Genomic DNA, 25061 nt, shown 5'->3' on the forward strand with positions numbered 1-25061 from the left:
GAAGATTTACCAGAGGTCAGAAACAGGAAGCTTCGAAAGAGGTTGGTATGTTGAAGCTTCGACGAAGGTCAGGAGGTCAAAGATTCAACAAAGCTGGTCAGTAAAGCTCTCCCTAAGGTGGTTCATCAAGCTTCAACAAATATTATAACCTTCTTTGAAGATTAAAATCACAAATCTTCAAATAATCTTGGTACGCAAATTGGTTTTCGAAGCTTGGGCATGAAGCTTCATCTGAGCTTTGAACAAGCTTTGCCGAAGGTGTTGTACAATCGCGTGTGTAGAAAGTATCGTCCATCTCAGTAGCGTGTTTCATGGGAATAAAGTCGGAAAAACATGTCTCTGCGATATACCACAGTATAGACATTACACACGATTCGCTACAAACGAGTTCAACTGGGAAATTCGCTTGTCGATAATGCTCAGAGATCCCCAAAGAGTGAAGTGAAGCTCGACACCAAAGCGTTGTCACCTACCGACTTGTGTAAAATGTTCCTGTCTAAGTCTTAAAGATTTTTTTCATTTTGTAAAAAGACCTAACAATAAACCGGTAGAATCCGTGACAAATCGCGGCCAATCTGTTTACCGCAACGAAATTTTAATAAATAAATTTGAAAATATATCTTTTGCTGATTTTTCTTGTACGCTAAAATCTATTGAATACTGAAATATACTGATATTTCTATTTCCTATTTTCAATATAAGCGTATGATTTCGAAATAAGCATAATGGTAATTCCGGATAGCAGATTGCGGCCAACGCGAAGCCTTGTTCACTCACCAGCCCGACGTAAATTGAAAATAGGAAATACAGGCTATTTCCTATTTCCAATTTGGTGCAGACATGCGCAGTGGCATGCTGCTTGCTAACGCAGACGTCAGAGACGGTGCGTCGCACGGTAATTGTTACACTGTAACACAGCCCCTCGGAGGGACTGTGACTGTATATTACATTCATCGAATCATCAGCCCGGAAGTGGATTCGTATTTGGTGCCAGATTTGCTCTTCACAAAGGGGTTATAAACCTGATTGTGGTTCTATAATGGAAATTTGGATACCAAAGCGTGTTCTGAAAATCATGGAAAAGCGGGAATTTTTTATTCATCATGCAAGCACGTACTTTTTGCAAATGTTTATCCATGAAAAGATTGGAACAACACTTTGAAATCTGTAAACAATGTTCTTACACCGTACAACCATTTAAGCTCTGAGGTGAAAATGTGACTATTTTAATAAGGGCATCATCATGAACACTCTTTTCCCAAAAGTTGTCTTGTTGCCCTAGACTGTATAAGTGGTGGTCATCTGTTAGACCACAACAAAGATTACACTGATGTGTCAAGGCAATGTCATTGGTCATTGACATGGTTGTAACTGTATCTGTAATTATTTCACTGACCTTTAATTAATTAGGTACTTTTTTCTGGTTCGCATTTCTCCTATATTTTCGCACTATTATAAGGGTGTCTTTTTTCTTGAAAACCCAGATGCAAGTAAGGAGTGTTTTTAAATTTTGCGTAACAAGCATAAGTACCAAGCTTTTTCTGTGAGTGCCAAGACCGCGTTCTGGGTTTATAAAGAGCATTGCATATGCCAAAATGGTCCGCTATGTACGAGTCAATAAATTTATCAAACCAAACAAATGCCTGGGAGAGATGTTTTCTTCTTGGTACAATTTGTCAAAGTGCCAACCTGTTGTCAGGGCGGCTTATGATGAACAACGAAATAGATGCTTTGCGAAATCGCGAAATAACGAAATGACAACATTTCCACAACCCCCAAATTTTTCTTCAATAAAATCTAGTATTTAAATAATGTCCGTGACCGCAGCAGTTGGTTTACTGGGTTTAATGAACGGATTAGGTATGTAATGGAATATTTTGAAGTGACTTCAATCACGGTCGAACTACAAAGTGATACATGGCGAAATCATGGGCCGCCATGAAAATATCAGTATGAACACGTACTCCCAGTACAGTCACTACAGTACCTGTTTAGTCAGGGGAGTTGTGAAGCTTCACAAATCTCTCTCGAAATAAAGCCACATTATTTTGGAATTGAGGTTTTTAATCTTCAAACACTAGCTGTCGAAACGCAGCTATCTGTTGGCGGGTAGCGTGCGTAGCCTATGCGGTGACAGCCGGTTGACCTTTGATCCGCAAAGCTCTGCATGCATGGCAGGGCACAGGCGACCCAATAAGTATTACTGAGTTTTTCACACTGTTTCTCTATCATTTTCTCTTCTTTCTTCATGCTCTGAATGATCGGAATAAATAAAATATGAAATAAATATAAAAATCCCAGATTCGGGGTATTTTGATATTTTGTGGAATGAGCGTGGATGTCCATGCTCTCTGAGAGTGTCGCCACCGGGGAATGCTAGCAAGTGCCGAAGACTTGCACCCAGACATGGACCCTTTGAGTCAGCCGAATCCAGCGCAACTGCAGAGCCGAAATGGCGCAAACGACTGTCGACAGTCTCAACAAACTTAACGAAACGTTGTTTCGTTTCAAGAGTGTCCGATTTTGGAGTCCATTTTTTATTGTATAGCGGTATTATTACTTTTAGTGCATGCAATGCCTGTACTAAATTTAGTTTGGCGGGCCATTGAGGGGTAACATCACGCGCCCTAGACGGTCATTCAAGTTTGAATAGGGGATGACATTTTTGATCTGCTTCTCTCTATTCGAGCTCATTACGCCAGCACATACCATAAGGGTCAGTGTATTTTGACGTCAAAATCTTTTCAATTCGCGGGATAATCATGATACATTTTTGTTACAATGTAATCATTATTTAATTACGTCGGACTCCCTTTGCTGTCTTGGTTAGTGGCGCTACATGTCATTGCGCATGCCTGCACCAGATTGAAAATAGGAAATAGCCTGCATTTCCTATTTTCAATTTACGCCAGCCTGATAATAAACTGGACAGGGCGTTTGGCCGCTTTCTGCCACGCAGTAGCACCATAATGCTTATTTCAAAATGATAAATTGATATTGAAAATAGAAAAAAGAAATAGGGTGTATTTCAATATGCGAAAGATTTTAGCCTAGCATGAAAATCAAGAAAAAATATATTTTAGAATTCCATTGTTGAAATATTGTTGTAGTGAACAGATTGGTCGTAATTTGTCATGGATTCGGTAGGGATCTGGTCAAGTGTCATGTCAGAGAGCTACCCCCCCCCCCCGAAGTGCACTTTTATTTTGTTTGAAGGGGGCAAGGGGTGTTAGGAACTTGTAAAAAGATTGACAGAGGAAACTTGTGAACAAAAATGTGAGAAATATTTGAATAGCGGTTATCTTTGTGTTTGTTTGTTTGTTTGCTTGTTTGTTTGTTTGTTTGTTTGTTTGTGTTGTACTGTTGTGTTGTGTTGTGTTGTGTTGTGTTGTGTTGTGTTGTGTTAGGATAAGGGTTCCAACAAGGATTCTCTGTTTTTCACAAGTGAAATTATGGAAATTGCCCATCCCTTTATCACTCACATCCCTAGCCCTCCCACAAAATAATGGTACAGTCTTGGAGTACGATAATATGAGACTGTTTGATAACCTTTTGGAGTTTTTGATTATGTGTTTGCCTTTTTATATTTCTTTGACAATGGTTTAGGAAGCACGTGACTTAAGGTGAAGTACTACGAATTACGTCAAAATTAAGTTGTGGTGTCATTTTCTTGAAACTTTGCACAGATATTCTTGGAAGTTGTGCAAGTGCAAAAATGAAATAAAAAATGGGGGTCACCACGCTTGTTTCTATGGAAACGGACGTTAAAATGGCGTCGTTAGAAATAAATAAAAATGATATAATTCACTTAAACTAAAGAAAGCAATTATAAAACGCTTAGCAAATGAGTTAATTTTAATAAATACCAAGACTTAAGATCCATATTTATTGAATGTATAGTTTTCATGATGTTTGTAAAGAAATTTTTACATAAGTATCGATTACAAAATGACGATATCGAAATTATATCACTATATAATTTTCGAACTTTCTTCCTGTCGTTTTGAATGGTGTCATTTTGACCAAACTTGGCGAATAAACTCCTGACATAATACCATTTAGTTTACACTTTTAATAAAAGGGTGTCACCACGCTACTTTTTACAATATCTCCAGGTGAATGGGTAATTTGCGCCATATAAATGGGAGAGAAATGTTAATTTTTCGCTCATATTGAATAAAAACCAGCTTCCTAGGGGGTCAAAATATGACAAGGTTATAGGTCACATGCATTTCTAAGACACTGGGTCAAAAAATTAGGTAAAAGCGCAATTTCAACAATGACAGGTGATGTTAAATACATGCGCTACAAAATAACCCATTTGCGGCAGGCTGGAGTCAAATCTGCGCAGAAACGTTCTAAAGCGTGTGCGCGTCCGAATTCGTCGCCCTTCACCTTAATAGAAGTAACCGCGACATTGGTACAGGTGTACTCTTGGGCAGTTCAAGAACAGAGCTTTAAGAGCACAGTCTAAGACGCAATGTCTTTTCATTGGAGGGGGATGTCAAAAGTGTTCATGTTGACCAAAGACTTACATCAAAACTCAATTTTTTTTCTACTACAAAATAATTGATCAAACCAACAGGCCCCAAGAGCTATAAAATATTAAACAAACAAACAAACAAACAAATTATGTACATGAGAAAAAGTAAAAATAGATGATTAAAAAGTATTGTGAGTAAAATGGAGAAACGGAAAACTTAAAAAATACACGCGTCGTTAAGTTAATTGAGTTTCATGTTTTGTTAAACAAACAAATATATATTTAAGTCTTATTTCTCCAGATATCAAATACTGGTTATCCTAGCTTAAGCAGATGATTCGTTTAGTGACAAAACAATTTGGGGACATTATGACAATGGCAGCTACTAGGGTAATTCATTTTTTAGAATTACTCATTGCGGACTGGCAGATCTGAGTCATTTGCTACTGTAGTACAACTATGATCTGAAATACATCCACTGGAATCAACCATACAATATAAGATCGATGTTGAAAATGAGTGTCTACGAATTCATGATATCACCTAATTACACTTATTTGTTGTGAATATGTGGTCAATGCGAAAATTCACTAAGTGATTTTATAGTATGATGTTCTCTTCTTTTAGGATGTCTGCTGTGCTAAACATCAAACATCACGTAGTATAAAATCACGGTGAACAACAAGTATGTCATATGCATACAAATGACTAAATTTTGAACTGGCAGGTATAATTAAACAGCATGCTTAAATAATAAGGTAAAATGATCACATGCTGACAAGCAATACCGGGAACTAATGTACGTTATTAAGTGAGCGTAATCAAAAACAGATGTTTTCATTGGTTGTAGTCTGACCAAATTGTTGGCACAGCGAACGAACTGTTTATCAATGATGTATACGAATATACATGCATACTTTTATTTGATAAATTCATCACGTTATATTTTGATACTTGATGTTTGCAAAAATAACTGCACCATAAAGTACACAAAGAGACAAAAAGAGTAACACAACGTCAACCGCAGTTTACTACCAGTACATATAATAAATCTAGAGTTAAAAACAGAACAAAGCAACAAATGCGAATATGAATGTTAATACGCAAACGCATAACAACGAATACGAAAATAATAGCGACAAATTACAGAGTGGAGGGCTGGTGTTGTTGGAGGACAGTCGCAATGTATCATGCAAGTATTTTTGAAGATATATGGTATTTCATACATTTGAGGGAGGGTCACCATATTTTGTGCAACTACAAGAAGGCAAGATGTGGCTGATTTAGTGCATCTAAATTATCAAATCATAATACATGGAGTCTATAAGGCAAATTATTGACAATTTTCCCCCACTAAACATGCTATATCTGTATATTATGTATGTTTGATAATGCATTTAAATGTACTTTGCTTGAATTTGGAAGTAAACTGTGCATTTGTGTACAACAAATTGATTTCTGTATTTCCACCAAAAAGTTGGTTCACTATCCATGGTGTCGATGATGAAACTATGTATAGTTTTTTCCAATACAAAAATAGGTGATTCTTTGCATTTGTGTACTCTTGATTATTGATATAATGTTCTTGATTAAACTAGAGTGGTTACAAGTCTCTGGTTGTGTAAGAAATTTGATTTTGGAATCTCACCGAACTGTCGATTCACTATGCATGGCGGTCTATGGAGAAACTATGAATATTTTTTTAGTACAAAATTAGATAAATCTGTGCATTTATGTATGCTTGATTACTTACATTATTGTTTTTGATATTACTTATAGTGGTTACAAGTCCATGGTTGTGTAAGAAATTTGATTTTGGAATTTCACCGAAATGCCGATTCACTAAGCATGGCGGTCTATGATGAAACTATGAATAATATGTTTCCTTGATTATTTATATTAATGTTTTGATTAAACTAGAGTGGTTATAAGTCCATGGTTGTGCAAGAAATTTGATTTTTGAATTTCACTGAAAAGTTGATTTACTGTACGTGGTAGTCTATGAGAGAACTATGCAAAATTTTTTCCAATATAAAACTGACATTATCTTTGCATTTATGTACATTTGATAATTGATATACACTTTTCCAATTTGTCTTTTATAAATTTTAACTGTTCAAGGTGTTTAATGTAGGATACCACTGCATCTTCTTTGCTTGTGAAACTTGTGGATAATGTGTACGTATTTTGTTGGTGATTTCCTATTCAGGAAATATCACACGGACAATCAAAGTTTTGGCCATAAAATCAGCTTCTGTCAAAAGTGACCATCCCCCAAGATAGGTTGTAAAAAGTGACCCTCCCCTTGAACTGTTTTCTAAATTGTGCCCCCCCCCCCTGTAATTTCTGAAGGGTTCCTTATGAATTGAGTGATAGCCGGAAATGACCAATGTTTGATCATGCAGCCAGCGGTAGAAATGTAGAAATGGGTAGACGGCCAGAGAAGTCTGACCTATAAATGGCCTTTTTGATCTAGGGCAAGATACTGAATTCCCAGCTGAATGCCTATGATTGAATTGCGGCCGGAAATGACTCATTTTTGTAATCACAATACAGCCAGCAGTAGAAAATGGGTCGACGACCAAAGACGTCTTACCGATAAATGACCTTTATGGCCTAGGACAAATTATTGAATTCCCTGGAAAATATGCTGAATGCCTAGGAAAGCATTATATATGCTCAATACAGAATTCTGAATGCCAATTACAACATGTTGAATTCTAGCATTGCAAGTGCCTAGGCAAATATTGTTAATACCTAGGACAACATTGTGAATGCCTAGAACAGTATGAATGCCAATACATCATTCGAAAAGACTTGGACAAGGTGCTGAATACCCAGGAAAACATGCTGAATTACTAGCATAACACTGTAAATGCCCCTGACAACATATTAGACGCTCATGCCAACAGTTAAAATCCCAAAACAACGTGCTGAATTTCCAGGACAACGTTGTAAATTCCTAGGCCATCATTGTAAGTGCCTTAAACGACATGCTAAATTTAGGTTACGTCATGATACTCAAGACATCATGATGTTTGGTCGCCTAAGTCATTCATGGCTTTCCATATAAGACAATATGTCTTTTCATTGGAGGGGATATAAAAAGTGTTGAGCTTTGACCAAAGACATATCTAAACTCAGCATTTCTGCAAAATGATTGGTCACACCAGAATGCCCTTTAGACCTATTACACCCATGGCCACTTACTGTAGATTAAATTGATGCAAACTGAGATTCTGTTTGTATGAAAGAAAAACAGTGGCGTTCGGTGTAATAAATGTAAGGTTCACTGTCGGCACCCTGCTGTCAGGATTTAGATAAGGTTTTAATACAGCAGACGTCTGAGCACACTAAATTAGATGAGCAGTTTGCTATACGTCCTAGCGTTTACTTAAACAAGTCTGATAAGGGATCCCCAAAACTCAGCAGGCAGCTCCTCCACTGAGTAAACTGAGATGCCTATACTGAAAAGTTTTAAAAGGAGGAATAAAATATTGTAGAGTGTAAAACATGATATGTTGTGGTCATTTTGTATTGGTATTTAAATTAATACAACAACAATTTTTTTTTACACTCTTCAATCCCCCTTTCAAAACTCTCCCATGAACTAGGTGCTAGTCGAAATGGCTCGTTCTACTTCTATATCGGAATTTTAGGTTAATCGTGTTCACTGAGTGCCCATAATATCATTATCACATCTGATACATAGTAGAGTAAATATGGTGGTTTCAACCGCTCTATCACCCTTCCATAGACAGAATTTCTGCTTGCACCAGAAAAGCTTAATCAACAGTAGAGTGGCCACGGCTGTAATAATAAGCAAACAAAGAAAACCACATACAGAAGAGGAAAAAGTAGATATAAATAGATGATGAAAAAATAATGTAAGTTAACGAAGAAACGGATTACCTAAAAAACACAAATAAGACGTGTAGAGTTAATTGATTTCTTAATAAATGTTTTGGTGAAAAACATCAGTAGTGGTTAGATTGGGTAGCACATCATTTTTTCTATGAATTGACGTTGAATGCTTGCACACACAAAACCGGATGATTGTGAAAGGGCAGAAAATAGCTTGGCATCATAAATATATGCCTGCTCAGTGTAAATAACATAAACTTACTGTTCTTAATTCACCAACTTGCCTTGCAGTGGAATTTTATTGTATTAAGAAGCAAGTGATAATATTAAAATAGTGTCAGTTTGATAGTATGTATCAACTCTGAAATGCAACAGTGTTTCAAACTGGTCAACAGTCACAGTGGAATGTCAGGGCAACATATTGCGTCGTACATTTTTCCAAAGGACTTTTTGGAGACAGTTGTTAAGCTTTAGTTATATTTATGGGGAAAATAATAAAGTTGCAATTACCTGCCCAATGAAGCGTACATTTAGGTGCTCTGTAATATTATAACATTGCTTAAATTTCTGCAATTTATTCACAATTAGTTTTTTATAGCTTAACGTTGGTTATAAATTACATTTTCTTTCAGTGACTCCTAATACGAATGCGATATTGTTATGAGAAACGAATACCACAAAGCAAACGAAAATAATTTCAGCATTGTACGATAGATATGTTTCTCCACGAACCATCTTCTATGCACAAAATTGTCATTTGTGCCCACAGTACGATGTGTAATAAATGAAGACTGAATATCGCCAATATGTGGGGAGAACTCTATCTCTGAACTGCATGGTTCATTACTAGTTTAGTTCCCTGCCTTATTCTTAGTATGGTATTCTCTTTCGACAATTTAATCACAGTAACATTTGTTTGAATGCAAAGCACAGTCGATATTGTCAATGCTTGCTCTTACCAGTAATTCATTGATTAAGAAACTAATCACCTATCAGATTGCGCTATAAATCTTGCCAATGACAGATACGAATTAAGTCGTTACCGGAAATGACACCAGTTTTCGTTATCTCAACGCAGCCAGCGGTTTAAATGGGTCGACCACTAGAGTAGTTTGACCTATTTAAGCATACTCCTTAAGGTAAATGCACTCAAACAGAAAAGTAGTTCAAAGAATTAACCAAAATTTAGTAATGCCAAACTCAGTCATTTCAACATTACCCGCGTAAAATAATTAAGAAATCATGCCTCAAAAGCCATGAAAACTTTCCAAAGAAGTAAAATCATAAAGAGGACAAGGTTATGGTTTTTTATATCTTCTTGTATACAAGTCCATTGTCAATACTCCCGACATCATAGAAATGTCAATATCATATATTTTTCTGTCGTATTTGCACAAAGTGTTACATCGCCTCACATTTTACAATCTCTCTCTCTCCCCTCTCTCTCTCTGTTTCTTCTGTATTTTGATGGTATATTGCTTTCCAAAATTAAGTCAACTAAAACATATGTATGCCTTGACGTCTTCGTCTGCTCAAGTAGGCCATTTAATGCATGTGTAAAGACACTATCTTGTCAGTTATCATGGTGTGCCTTGTCGAATGGTAGGAAGTCTAACTATTATTATACATCCGCGTCTGTTACCCATTGAGTTTCGTCGCACAGTAAGTTTCAGTATCAGAGGAGGCGGAGTTCGATAACTTTGACGTGGAGTACAGCAACTTTTTGTGTTATAAGACGCTATTTGACCTTGGCGTCATTACACCTTTTCGTCGACACGGGCGAAAACAAGAGAAAATTTTGCATTTCTACAAAAACTGTCACGCAGTGTTAATAATGGTCATTCTGAAACCTGTGAACTTGAGTGAAATTATGGTGCTGACCTACAATTTCTACCACGTGCACTGTGCTGCGCGGGTTGAAATTTCGCCCTATGCATTACGCGGACGCTCTGAACGCGTTCCTAGTCTCTGACAATACCTCCACTGTACTCGGACGTTAATCCCGGTTTTGTATACAACCTTATATCATTACATTTGTTATACTGTAAATCTGTACACTATGTTATCTTATTACAGTCACAGATTGTCAACTAAGATTAACAAATTACCCGCCAGTATGCTAATTTCCATTGTGGAGATCTATCCGCTACTAAGAGCCCCCGCGAACTTGTGAAATCTACATGCGTTCCAGCATAATTCAAAACTCGGAATATTTCAGTATATGAAACATCAATATTAATGTCACATGCATAATCTTATTTCAAAAAGTAAGCAGAGACATTAATAAGTAAGATTTACTGACAGTCTGATAGACAATGCCAGTGGAGATTAGCATATTTCCCGCCAATACGCTTATATATTACTGTGGAGCTCTAAGCTTATCAGTTCGCGAACTCGTAAGCACTACATGCATACCGGCATAATTCAAAACTCGTATATTTTCAATGTCTGAGGCATCTATGTTAGTGGCTTAACTTGGAACTGATCGACAACGGTAAGAGAGCCATGAATAAGGCGAAGAGATCGCTTTTTATCATGCTTTGCTGTTCCAGCTGTTCCCTACTACTCGCTCAAGAATCAGGTAAGGGTGAAAAGAGTGCATTTTCTATATTCAAATATGCAGTGGATGTCACTTTGTGCTTTACACATAGTTGGAGGTCGGTAGTAGACAGAAAATAAAATATAGCCTTCTTTTCGAACTATATTTGATACAGGTTTCACAATCACAATTTGGGTTAAATATTGATAAATAAAGCTGATTTTGGTCTCGAGATGATCGTCATCAACCGAAATGTGACGCTGGCAAACACAACATTTTAGGCCGAGTCAAAGAACTTTGTCTATTTCGTTTGTTTAATAGTTTCTACAAAGTTCCTTAAATCTCCCAGACTGGATTCAAGTAGGAATCTTTAGTCGTATTTACAATCATTAAATAATATGTGAGCTTGTATGGAGGGATAATACCAATTATATCTAACATTTAACCTCAGCAGTGGTAATGCAATTAACAACTCGAACATGTACCGCGTGTAAGATAAGCAAATTTTGACTTCTCAGAGAAAGACTGGAATTTGCACCACGGTTAGCCTGTTGCGAAGTGTAGCAAAGTTCAATAAATGTATTTCCTTGCAAAATTGGAAAAGAAGGTGTATTGGCTGTTGCCAGGTGTAGTGAGGTGTCAGATCGACAAATTTGACTCTCGAAGAAATACTTTACACCTGTCGCGTACTAAACAACCTGTTGCGAAGTGAAGCCAGATGTGACAGTTAAATTTCTCTGAAAAATCAGAAAAGAACATGTAAAGGCAGTATCGACATTTAGCGACCTGTATCAATGAGAAAGCTCGTAACTTCTTAGTAAAAGACTGGAACCTTGTCACATAGTTTGCTGCCTGTATCAGAGTGTGGCGATATGTGGAATGAACTTTGAAAAGAAGTTGGAGTAACTGTAGCGAGATATAGAGAGATGTATAAAGGGTTAATGTTAGCAAAATACTTACTTCCATGTGAGCATACTTGGCACGCGCAAGGACTGACAGAAGGCTCAGTTGGAAATATTTAGACTTATCTGCAGCAGAGATTGATAAGGCGCGGTCAACGACTCAAATACTCTTCAGCTGATGATTTGCATATGCCTCTCCCGTATGACTGATTCCTATCATCCACATCACGCTGCCGCCGCGCTACAATCTCTGTGGTGAGATTGACTCGCTAGCAGACCTACAATTTAAAGTAATAACTAACTGTGTACACAGCTTGCTGATTATTAAGATTTTTAATGCGGCCTGTTTACCTTTATTTTCTGTTCTGCAACATACACAGGCAACTCTAAGTAGCAGTTGCACATAGTTACACATAATGATTTTTGAGTAAATATCAACGTCCCTAATGTATTGATTTTTCAATTACGGTGTTAATTTTGCATCATTACACTCTAATATGCATAAAACTTCTCATATCGTATCGATGTTCTCATGTACTCTGATATCATGCACGTCCTTTTTGGATGTGGTTTGCATTTTAAGCTTATTTGCATAAATAATACATTTTGAAAAAAAAAACATGTAAATTTAGAACGGCTGCAAAGATTTCGATTAGAATCGCTACAAACGTTGATTTTACTAGTACGTGTCATAGTGAAATATATAAAGGGGTGACATAAAAGTTTATTGCTAGTTTGAATACGGCTAGTTTTCAATCGGGTTCGAACCCACAACATACGGTATCAGTCGCCTAGCGGAGAGGCCACAGAGAGAACCGCTCGGCTAAATCTCCACTCCCAAAAAGAGTGGTTCAATAGCCGGCTAAGTTGTTACATTTTTCTGACTGAGACCGCTCCACACGTTGTAGAGTTCGTGAAGCACTCACGCACGCAAGCTCACTATCACACATCGCACATACAAACTTTATCGAAGAGAAGAAACGAATTTAATTAATTTAATTAACTTTCTTATGGGGGATATATCTGAAATGGCGTGACCAAAGGTGATTAAACTGGCTAGGTACATTAATGATTGTATAGTTTCATATATTTGAAAGTCATATAGCATTTTACTTCGTCAGCTAATTATTTATTTGCAAATTTAACGAACGCCAATAATTATGGATTATATCTATGGAATTGATTAAAATTGACGAATGTATAATATGATATAATATTTCTTACAATTTTTGGGGTATTTTCAGATAATTACCAATTTGTATATTTACAACCTTTCCAACTTTAGTACGTAAAAGTGGAAGAACTTTACCAAATATATTAAAGTTACTGATATTATTAGTGACTCAAGACAATGGTATTGCCTAAATGAAAACCTTATGCATGCCCATGTCAGATATTGATAATTTGCACATTTTGAACTTTCCAAATTAACCACATTTACTGGAAGGACTTTACCAAAGCTGATTAAAGTTGCTATGTCAGCTGGTTGGTAACTTGTACTTTAATGAACTTTTCAAATAAGTGATAATCCAAAAATTTGACCAAATATGATGATGGTGCTTTGTAAATACATGATAAAGCTGATCACAATAAAGAAGGACATTTTGCATTTTTGCATCAGCTAATTTATAATTTGTATATCTTATAAGGCACATAAATCTTGAAAGGCTTGACTACACTTACTATGTAAAGTGGTGATGCAATGACTGTAGCAACAGAAATTTGGAATTATCATTTCAGCGAATAACATATTTGTACACTTCATGATTTTTTAAAATTAATCTATGCTGAATATTGTTCGTAATTTTGTTCATAACAATTTTTCAAATTTTTTGTCAAAAGTTTCAATTTACAGACAACTGAAATTTACACTGAAACACGGGAGAATTTTCAGTTTAATCCAATTTTATTCAAATTTGGTCGATCGTTATTTCATTACGAGAAACATAGACAGTTTCATAGTTTCAAACGAATAACTGCAAACACTATTCTAATGGTGAATTTTTGTTTTCCTCAAGTTGAGTGGCAGCTACGGCTGTCTGAAGGCCTTACTCCATTTCAGGGAAGAATCGAAGTTCGCGTGAACGGAACTTGGGGAACAGTGTGTGACAAAGGCTTTGATTTTGAAGACGCCGAAGTCATCTGCAAGAATCTTGGTAATATTATTTTCTTCAAGTTCGGGTGTTGATTGACGCATATTTTTGTCGTATCATTTCATTGAAACTTATTGTATTTGTTTGCTAAATGAATCTTAATTTTATGAAATTATAATACGAATCGAAAGACGTTTTTGTTACTGTCTAATAATCTTCAATTGACACGATAGTGACTGATGTGGGATAATTGGAAAATGAAGTAATGCTGGTTTAATTTGCAAATGTAAGGTCATCTGTTTTTCTTTCTTTGCAATACTCTTGTTTTTATGGGTAATTTGTAATATTGCAAATTTCAGCAATAAGGGCAACTTAAACTTTTGATCTAATTCTCCCAAATTAGCCACAATTCTGTTAATTTGATTTTAACAAAACGTGCCAGGCTTTCCCGGAGCGATTGAGGCAATTCATGGAGGACAAACTGAAGCTAGTCGTTTCGGCGCTGGAAACGGACCAATTTGGTTTCGTGACGTGGCCTGCACAGGGGATGAAACCAAATTATCGGATTGTAGTGTGAGTCCTGGTCTCTTCAATGGAATTCCTGGCCTTGATAACCCAGACGCATGTCTACATACAGAAGACGCAGCGGTCTCTTGCATACGTATGTTTTCAAACTGATAAAATCTTTCTTCAATGTATCAGTTTATGTGTTTTCCTTTATTTTCTTTGGCATAATATTGACATTTCTCACGTCGAATCAAATCCTGCATTTTGTATCACAATATCACACTCTGAGGGCCGAGACGTGTTATTTGAAAAGCCAGAACGGGTGAGGGTGCATGGATAAATAACAAGTTGTTTCGCCATGTTTTCAGTACCCGAGTATGAAGGGTGTTATAGCAATAACGTAAACGACGGCAGTGCGGTGTTCGCGGGTGGACCAAACTCCGAAGCCACGGATATCAGTGACTGCTTGAAACTTTGCAGAGAGAAGACCTACAATCATGCATCGCTTAGGAATGAAAAGGAATGCAGATGTGGTTCTCGTTTGCCTGTTCGTGACGTAGAACATACTTTATTGCCAAATTCCGCTTGTAGGAAACAATGTAAGGGCTCATCCGAACAGTCTTGTGACAGAAGTACATCCAATGTTGTATATAACAGTAAGTATGCTGTATTCCAAGACAACTGAATTATATAAAAAGTTAATAGTCGCCTTAGATGACTTGAAAATTATGTTAAAGATGTTAAACAGCAGCTGCATAACGTAAAAAGCTTCACGGAAGTAATTGCAATAATTATGCTTACGGCTAATTTCTTGATAAATTATAAAACTCTGCACACATGCATATTACGGTAAATGCGAACGAATATGTCAGTATGTTTTAGTAACGAATCTTCCAATGTCTGTGCACTTTGTCATAATTCAGGTTGTTTATGCGATTTACCTACACTGTGACTCTAAGGTGTTTACTTATTTAGTACAATCTACCTGAGAATTCATGATCGATAATGTTGATCGTTAATAATGATTATTAGTTCAAGGAACACCGGTCTTTTGAGCGCAGGGTATTTTTTTTATTTCAGCTTTGCTTGGTAAATGTGGTTACGAAATGAAATCTGAACAGGGATGGATAGTTTCGCCAGACTTTCCGGGTCGCTATCCAAATTCACTGGAGTGTACGTGGAGAATAACCACATCACCCGGTTACCTAGTCAATGTAACGCTAAGAATGCTATTTCTGGAGAGAGGTTATTCAGTTTTTGGTTTTAAAGACGAGCTTACAATCGAAAACCTGCAAAGCATGCCCGATAACGAGTTGGTTCTGACGCCAGAGAGCCCTATTAGCGGCGTTCAAGATTATCACATAGGATACACCACAGAAAATGGATTCACAGTAAAATTTAAAAGCAGCTATCAAAAGAACGACCTCGGATTTGCCATTTACTACAATTGTGAGTAATTCTCCACAACCCAATTAATGAAATTCCGATGTGCTACGTAATCTGTGATGCGTTTTCGTTCTTTTTGCTCTGCATCTAAAACACCTTTTTATTCAGTCCAATTTCCTAGGTTTAAATTGCAAATTGTCGGTATGGATGAATTAGTGATTGACAATTATATTAAATCCTGACTGTAATAATTTTTAAAGAATATATTTGCATATGATAAATCATTATATAAGGCAAATATACCATATGTATTTAAACACGTTTAATAACATTTATGAAAGAAGAAAACTTAGGTCTATTCATGTAAATAACAACAATAATTAAAGTATTAATCCTATTCTAGACGATAGCAATGTCCATCTGCGATGACGATGAAAGTAAATTTGATGCAAAAAAAATGCAAGAAAACCAAAAGGTATCCTCAAAATATAATTCCGTTCATTGCCCTTTTGTCAAAAAGTAAACGAAAGCAAAACACACATTCGAGAGGAAGAAAACGTTTCGTGCAGACGTTTAACGTATTTAGGTGATATTTAAAGCCATGCGAAATCATTTTTTTACATAATTCAGCTTTCAGGAACATCAACTGTGCCAAAAGCAACCCCTGCTTAAATGACGGAATATGCAGCAGCGAAGGTGAAGTCGATCGATGTATTTGTACATATGGGTGGCAGGGTGATGTGTGTAACACACACATCTCGCAATGTGGCATACATTCCTGTTCCAACGGTGGTACTTGCCAACCTGGAACAGCCGAGGGACCTTGGTGCTTGTGTGCTGAAGGATTCACCGGAGTTACCTGTGAAAAAACTAAAGGTTCGCTTACTTTTTGAGTCTACGTTTTCAATATTTAGTGTAGAGCTGTGTTAGTTGAGCATTCACTCATGTAATAATTGAACGTAGGAATATTTATCAAGTATTTTGTTGATGCCTTTGAAACAATATCCTGCCTCTGTTTACTGCTGTAATCACTTCAATTTCAGTACAAATTCTCACAGTCAATATTTCTCTTCCACATTTCGTACTATGATATGTTCCACGTATAGGACACAATCACACGAAGCCTGTAACCATGGACACAGTCTTAGATGCAGCAACTGTTCTCTCCTACTCTTTATCACCTACTTTGAAAAGCCCCCAGAATGTGTTATCATAAACAGATCGTCTTCAACAGGTAAATTTAAAAAATTTAAAAACAATATATGCGACTGTTCATTTTTTCCACGTTACGTTACATAGTCTTTGGAAGAATGACCCATATTATTGTTTAAATGCTTGTATATATATATATATATATATATATATATATATATATATATATATATATATATATATATATATATATATATATATATATATATATAATAAATATGAGAACACATCAAGTATGTTTGGTACCTATTACTCGAGTTTCACGCATACACGCGATCGTCAGATAGGTAGATTTTATTGTGTGAAATTTGCTTCAGGTGCTTACATATAAGTATCAGGTTGGGTCAAACCATTTGGTGTTGTGGGTTGGATTGAAATTTGACAAGTAAAATTTGTTTTCATGTCGGCACTTGGAGACCAACTCGGAGCGCTTGTTTAAAAGGCTAGATTTATCTGCATTGATTATGAATAGCTTCTCTGTAAGGCAAAGGTTGCATTTCTTTGACACATTTGAGTAACTGCTTGCTTTTGATAGGATTGACCATGATATATTAAATGGGTTGTCCTGAGATTTAAAGTGACAGACATATTTTGACAATTCTGTGCTGTTGGAGTATGCCTTACTTCGGAAAGATTGGAGATGATTTGCATAGCGTATGTAAGTGCCGCATCAAGACCAATTGCCCACTCCAGGGGGCTTGCCAGTCTAAATCCATAATCTATAAAGCTACTGTTACAAGCGATGCCAATGAGGCGAAACATTACATCGGTCTAACTGACAACACATTTAAAACCATTTAGACCCTGGTCAGGACTCATTTGATTCTCTCAAAAAGACAACTTCATTAAAATGGCCAATTTCTTATAGTTGAATTCAAACGATCTGTGCGCAAGAGGGAAATACAATATTGTAAAACATTTTCATAGTTAAGGCCAATTTGAGGAATCCACCTTAGAAGATTATGTTCTTAAATCTGACTTTGAATTCAAAAATCAGAATTAGAAATGCAGGCAGGTTTGTCCGTTACGAAATTTGTAATGGAAGAAAGACAGAGAAATCGATAGAGAGGAAAGATTATAAATAGAATTAAAACATTCAGAGCTCGAAAATCCAGGGAAAATCGCCTTTCCAGACAGGTTGGACATCACTAAACACTTCAGATTGGTTCCACCGTTTCAAGAAAAGGATGTTGACGAATACGCCCTTTATTTTGAGAAAATTGGACAGAGTCTGGATTGGCCTAGGAAGTTTGGGGTATGTTTTTCGGAGTGCTTTGGCGGCCCGGTTGAACGCTAGAGAAATTTACATTCACTTGCCAGAAGAACAAAATTCAGATTATGATTCTGTGAAGGCATTAATAATTCTGTGAAGGCATTACTATTCAAAGCGCATTTGATACGGTAACATATTTTAAAAGAGAAAAATGACGATATATTTTCCGTTCTCATCAATGCAAGTTATTTTCTTTCACGTCCAGGGTTTTGAGTAAAAGTGTTTTTCCATGAGTAAAATGATAACTAAAAAGCAGTTTTTTGTCATTATTAGCTGTTGTTTTATGGTTTCACGGTTAAAGAAAAGGTCCTCTCATACTCTGTTTAATTAGATTTGGCTAAATAGTTCTCAGCGCTGCAGCTTCTCAGGAGATGTAATTGGATGACTGGTTACTGTCTAATTACCAAGTGAAATTTTTAATATACTGCTGTTCTCACTGTTTCACCATGTTTTTGAAATGCTCAATAGTGGGGTCAGTGTGATTTTTTAATTACACAAAGGGCTCATACTTGTCAAAAATACATCATACCATCCCAGAATTTTATCATTCAGTTGCATTTTTGGCACGCCCTTCGGGCGAGTAACTTCAATATATCAGACAAATGTCAGAGATATCTGCATGTTTGCATATTGGAAGTTTGCTTTACAAAGCATTATATCAGCCACAAATTCCATTATTCAGTCACAGTTTTCGGCTTGTCCTTAGGGTTCAAACTTTACTACATCAGATATATATATATCAGAGATACCTATATGTTTGCAAATTGAAAGTCTGTTTTGCAAAGTGTACAAATCATTATGAAATCTGAAGTTCATATGAAATGTATGACAAATTCCTGATCCTGTTCTGTTTCTCGTTGTTATATAAGTTATTCCCCACCACGCATGACCCGGGTTTAAATAGTCTACACCATTCTTAAAGGGACAAAGTCGCCTATTTTTCATGAATTTTGTTTGATGCAATGTAGTACTTATATTGTTTGACATGTTGAAAGATATTGAATAAATGGGTGACCATGCATATATTCGACCCCGATTGTAGACAAATTCAATGAAACCACTATGAATTGAATTAATGGTCATGACTTTTAATTCATTTTCGCGATGGCTTCATGTATCGTGTCTAAAACCCGGGTCGAATACATGCATGGTCACCCATTCATTCAGTATCTTTCAACATTTCAAACGATATAAATAGTATTTTGTATCAAACAAAATTTATGAAAAATTGCCGACTTTGTCCCTTTAAGGCCATTCTCCTCATGACCTTGAATGTAATTAGTGGTGTTTACTACAAGTGAAGATTTTGTCAGAAGTTTAGAGACTGTGAAAAAGTGCAAGATCGAACTTGCATTGAATTTGCTCGAACCAAGGAGCAACATTTTCATCATCGTGGTTCTTCTGAGAAAGTTTGTCAAGATCATACAAAGTTACGGCAGCTCATTTTGATTATCGACTTTAAAAAATGCATTCAAAGTGACATCATTATCAATGAACAAAAGACAGATACAATAGAGGCTGCTGCACTTCTAGCCGATGATTATTCATCACTCAAAAATTTTCATTTGTGAGCAAACCATCCCAGTCTATTTCGTACTGAAAGAGTGCAGGAAAATTTGACTCCTTTTTATCAAAGAATTTCACAAAAGAGAGTAGAAATCAAATGAGAAAGGTTTACAGAGTTAAAATAATAATCTTACATCCCCATCTAGCAATCATTTGGTACCCTTTCTTGTCATTCTTGTAAGACAGATGGCCATTTAATGTCATATTGTCTCAAATTGAAAAGAAAACGTGACGGTCAGAGTGGTCTAAATATTCAAATGAACTATTATATTTCCAGGCATAATATTAGGGGCTGTTCTGGGAAATATCGCTCTGACAGCAGCCATTGTCATGATCGCCTTCGTCTATTATAGGTATGTGTCTTTTTACAATATATTTCTTTATGGTGCATAAGATTGCGAGAATTGCATTGGTCTTTCTTTGTCTGATTTTATAAAGGAGACATTTAATTGTTCCCTTGACAAAAAATATCGGAAATCAAGAAGTCATTTATGAGCATATTCCTACTTGCTCTTGTCATCGTTTTTGAAGTATGTCCTGGATCAATGTATTTGGAGCTCACTGCAACACTTGAAACATAAAGATTATTCTATTCGAAAATATTTTGTAGATCTACTATTGATTTCTAACATGTCAGATTCTTACTGTTTAATTTGAAGCATAGCATGTAGAGAGGTATTTTAGTGGAACTATTTTGCCTTACATTCAACTCAATAATAACCAGTGCGTATTACGTCTCCTATTAGGAGGAGAAAAGAGAGGAAGGGTAAATGCCATCATCATCAACACGATGATGTAGAGAGCCCTGATGGAGTGTCTTTCATACGAAGGGGGAGTAACTACGAGGATCAACATCAAATAAATAGGGAAGACGATGAGGTGGGACGCCCAGATGCAGAGCCTCTCAGACAAAGGGAGAGTGGATATCATGATCAACACAAACACAGGGTGAATACGAAGATGGCGAGAAATCTCCTAGAACTGAAAAGCCTCTTCAAGCAACAGATTGTGAAAAACGCTGTTAACCAAATGATCTAAAAGCTGTTACAAAAGCCTAGCTGCAGTGGTATAAAAATTCAAGTAATAGACAGGAAATAAATCATTGAAAATGAACGAAGTTTCTCAGGATGGCCGATTCAATATCTAGTCGTTAAAGATGTCAACAGATTTCATTCAAAGCTCAGACTTGCCAAATGTAGAAATAGAGTATCAAGTTAACCTCACCAATTTATGAGGAAAAGGCAAAAGTAAAACACGAAGTCAATTATAGTGTCCATGTTAACACATGTGGTATTCGAATAAAGATGGTCTCTCTACTTTTTGTGTATTTTTGTGTTTAATATTGTAGTTTTGTTTGTTTTTCTTTCTAGTAGCACATGGCAAGGCTCACAATACCTGTAACATTTGACGGAACAAGAAATGGCAGTTGAAATTAAAAATGGTTCAGGACTTTTGTGATTCGTTTTGTAACTACGAACAAATGTAACACATTTCGCGTAATATAGCCAATTTGATAACATTTATAGAACACCTTTTTAATGATGCAGATTTTGACAGGAAACACTGTAAGCGTCTGTGCTTCGGAAAGGAAATATCGATTATTGGTTTATTCAAATTTATTGTCACATGATTATAATGAAAATATAATAATGACATATATATCATAGTATTTGCCAATATTAATGCTCTCACAAAATATATAGTTTTATCAGGTTATACTTCAATGATTTGCGGATAATTTAATGTTAGAAAGGCCTAATACTAATCTTCGAACCTAAGTGTGAGCTATGACGTCACATTAAGTTTGTGTTTACACTTATACCCGGATTATGTAACACTGACATTTAAACGGAACACCATGACTACTTCGAGTCACTTTTTGAATCGGGAGCATGTGACATGTGCATCTTCTCTGCCGCATATTTTCCATGGAAGTGCGGGAATTGCTAGGCTGCCAAAATAGCCAACTTGAAGACATTAGGTAGCTCTTCAGCTATGATTAGGTATTAGCAATCTCAAAGATGAGCTATTTTTTGAGTCACTAGGCTAACAAGTTAATGAGCTCTCAGCCGTTTTTGCCGCAATTAGCCACTCTAGCTGGCCATTGGCTAGCCATTAGCTATTCAGTCATTTTGCAGTTGTGTTTAAACTGCATTTTGTCTATGAATTCCTTTGAAGGATCTTCCGTTATTTATCTTTGACTAATGTTTTGTCTTTTGTTACACATACATTCACTACAAAACTATCAAAGGTATTCTTTCCTGAAAATAGGCAACTATTTTTCCTGGCTTTCTATGATATCATACCCGCTATATTTTGTGCATTCAACTCCTAAGAATTAACAAATCTATATCATATTATGCTGTCAGGTTATGGACAGAAACAGCTATCTGATTTTCGTGAATGATTTGCCAAAATTTAAATTGAAGGCCGTAATGGTTATATTTGCATACCGATACTTAGTTTATCTGTGGCAGCTTCCCTGGAGGAAGCAAAATATGAACATAGGTGAAAATTTAGCCCCTATAAGAGAAGGCTTTTCTAGAAATAATTTAGTCAGCTATTGTCCGCAGCAGTGAGGTACAGATGCTATACTGTACCAGGAGAAGCAGGCCTGCTCAAATTCCCCGCTCTCCCATCCCTCTTTTGTCCAACTTGTTTCCTTTATTGTGTATTATTAATAGAGCTTTGCGACTACAGAATTATGTACGACAATTTTATTTTCATTTTTTATATTTTCCGTAGATGTCACTCTTGTGAACTTTTGTAGTTTAATGGATATTTTACATTTCAGATAATATTTGAATTTCTTGCCAATTTGCGTGCATTGTAATTTCTAGGGAAACTTTTCTGTATTTTATTACTATTGTAGTAGTTAGTTCTGGTTAGATTTCAATGCTTTAGCCCTTGCCAGCAGTCATTTTCTTATCTTTTCAGGAAAAGATTTGCAGTCAACGGGTAAACCTTTGTCCTCTTAAGTAAAAGCTTTTAGAGTAATAAATGCCCTCTACTGTTCGAAGATACCCGTCTATCTTCGTGTATTTGTGCTGTGTAACTCCCTCCTGCCAAGCTTGCTCTCACTGTGCCAATCTGCCCCGTGTGATCAAGTTTTGAAGGCTATGTATTCCCACATGCCACTTATTTCAAGGAAAAATATTACATTTTTCTGAAGGGGATTTACCGGAATGAATGACGCGACTTGACTCTTCTTGCAAGTATACTTTCATTGCATTATCGTAGATCTTTTGGCTTATAGGGGTCCTTTTATAAGATCCGGGGGGGTCTTTGAATAAATCGGTGTAAATCAACAGGGATGTTGATCACGCAATGTCATTATGACCTTTGCAAACGACCTTTTCTGACCTAAATATAATATCTGGAAATTAATCCCTTACATTTGTTACACCATCTGTGCGGTTTTTTATAACTCTTCATCCCCAATTTGTCATTTTTGTCATGGAACATCTTTACTAGTATGACATAGCTTCAGTGGGATTTTCATTTCCTTATTTGTTGTTATTTGCATGAACATTCTCTACTTTTGCATAATCTTGGTCACTAACGAGTCACCTAGCTATAAGGGGATATTAAGCAATCCAGCAATACCGCACCATATTCAGTTGCATAGTCACATTGGGATTGTAGGTTTATATATCGATCTTGTTGATGATATTTTGTGTTAATTTAAATAAAGACACGTATATTCTATCAGTGTTTTCATGTACCTTAAAGTGTATATCTCACCTATTTTTTGTATGTCTGAACTTAATTGAATTGTATAAACAATATTCATTATTTCGAAAAATCCATGATGCTGTAGCTGCTACTATTTCTACAGAAGTATATTTCACTGTTAAAGTTGTGAAAATTCACCGTGTCGAGAAACGTTCTGGTTCATATTCACCGCGTATTTGTCACATGGCATGACGTCACAAATGGCTAATAGCTGAGAGCAATCCCCTAACAGCAATGGTCAACGTATTTGGTACCATTGAGAAGATATCAGGTAGTTCTCTATGTAAAAAGATGCACGCTTTTGGGCTGCAACAACACAAACCTGGATTGTTTTTGTCTACATATGTATAGTCAATTTGGTGTGGACCGAGAGATATTTCCAAGAGAGCATGGTTCTTTCTTTGTCCTGCATGGCAGCGTTGTGTGTTGAGTGACAGCGTTGGTACCAGCAGCCGAACCCCCATGCACCGCTGTGTACTGTACAGGAAAAGCATGGCCGGACATTGAGCCGACCCACCAAAATATTCTATTAATCAGACCCAAGCCTTTCATAATTAGTAGCTCCCTAAACTGTACTACTGAATAAACTGCATTACGTTATAACGCCTAAAATACAACAGCTGTAAATCCGTTCATCCACCGCACCGACGCCGGACATGACAGTCTACAGCCAGAACATAGGACTGATGCGTATTGAGAGGGGTCGAATCAGGCTCGCCACCTCAGTTAATAAATTGCGTTGTGTAAAGTTTGCACTTTTTTCAGGCTCTATATACAGTTGTTTAGGTCTGCTATTGGTGTCATTAATTACAATAAACTGTAGTTAAATATACAGAACCAAGCCAAGGGTGAGTTCACCGTTTGGCCTAAGGTCCAGAGTGCAGCATACAGCAGGGCCCCGGACTATCATATAGGCATTTAGTATAGGGCGCAATCTGCACGATACGCAACATTGCGCCGCAATTACGTAATATTGCACCACCGGAAACAATTTTGCTACGTGCCACGGCGCCGAATGGACTTGGGTGACACTATGCATGATAGGGTTGGCAGCTTGGCCACTTATGACGTCACAGAAATGGACGCGTTCCTGAGGGTGGGTTTTTCGTCAAGCCGCAAGCATTTTTCATTCTCACAATTATTTATTAGAGGGAAAAAGGAAAAAACACCTCTATTTCACTTAGAAATAGTATTACTATGTGGTGGTGGTGAGCATCTTGCGATGACTCATTTGGCCTGAAATTTATGTTTGCCATTCAATTTATTTCCATGTGGTGATTTTATCGTTTCCGCTCAAATAAGCGTTCGGTTGTAAAACATTTGTCGGGTTACTTAGTCCCTCTTAAAGCTACTTGTGCAACCTTGAGCTATAATAGTCATTGCTTGTAAAATCCAATAAACAAATTAAACAGCAAAAAAGTCTCACATAGGTGGTAATAGATCGAGGTAAATAATGCATGTGGCTGGCCCGAGTGTCGATCAGAAGAAAGGAAAGGCGCAC

At 36.6% G+C, this 25061-nt stretch overlaps 1 protein-coding gene across 1 annotated transcript; it reads left to right on the forward strand.

The window, feature by feature from the left end:
* Positions 1-840: 840 nt before the first annotated feature.
* LOC139133658 (scavenger receptor cysteine-rich domain-containing protein DMBT1-like) lies at positions 841-23080 on the forward strand. The gene is made up of 9 exons (XM_070700410.1): positions 841-895; positions 13807-13944; positions 14324-14542; positions 14757-15044; positions 15469-15837; positions 16405-16600; positions 16881-17008; positions 20103-20178; positions 20572-23080. The coding sequence occupies exons 1-9, from the start codon at positions 841-843 to the stop codon at positions 20861-20863; spliced, it is 1761 nt and encodes a 586-aa protein (XP_070556511.1). The 3' UTR covers positions 20864-23080.
* The last annotated feature ends 1981 nt before the right edge of the window (positions 23081-25061 follow it).

Source organism: Ptychodera flava, chromosome 5 (assembly GCF_041260155.1).
Source record: "Ptychodera flava strain L36383 chromosome 5, AS_Pfla_20210202, whole genome shotgun sequence".
Classification (NCBI taxonomy): domain Eukaryota; kingdom Metazoa; phylum Hemichordata; class Enteropneusta; family Ptychoderidae; genus Ptychodera; species Ptychodera flava.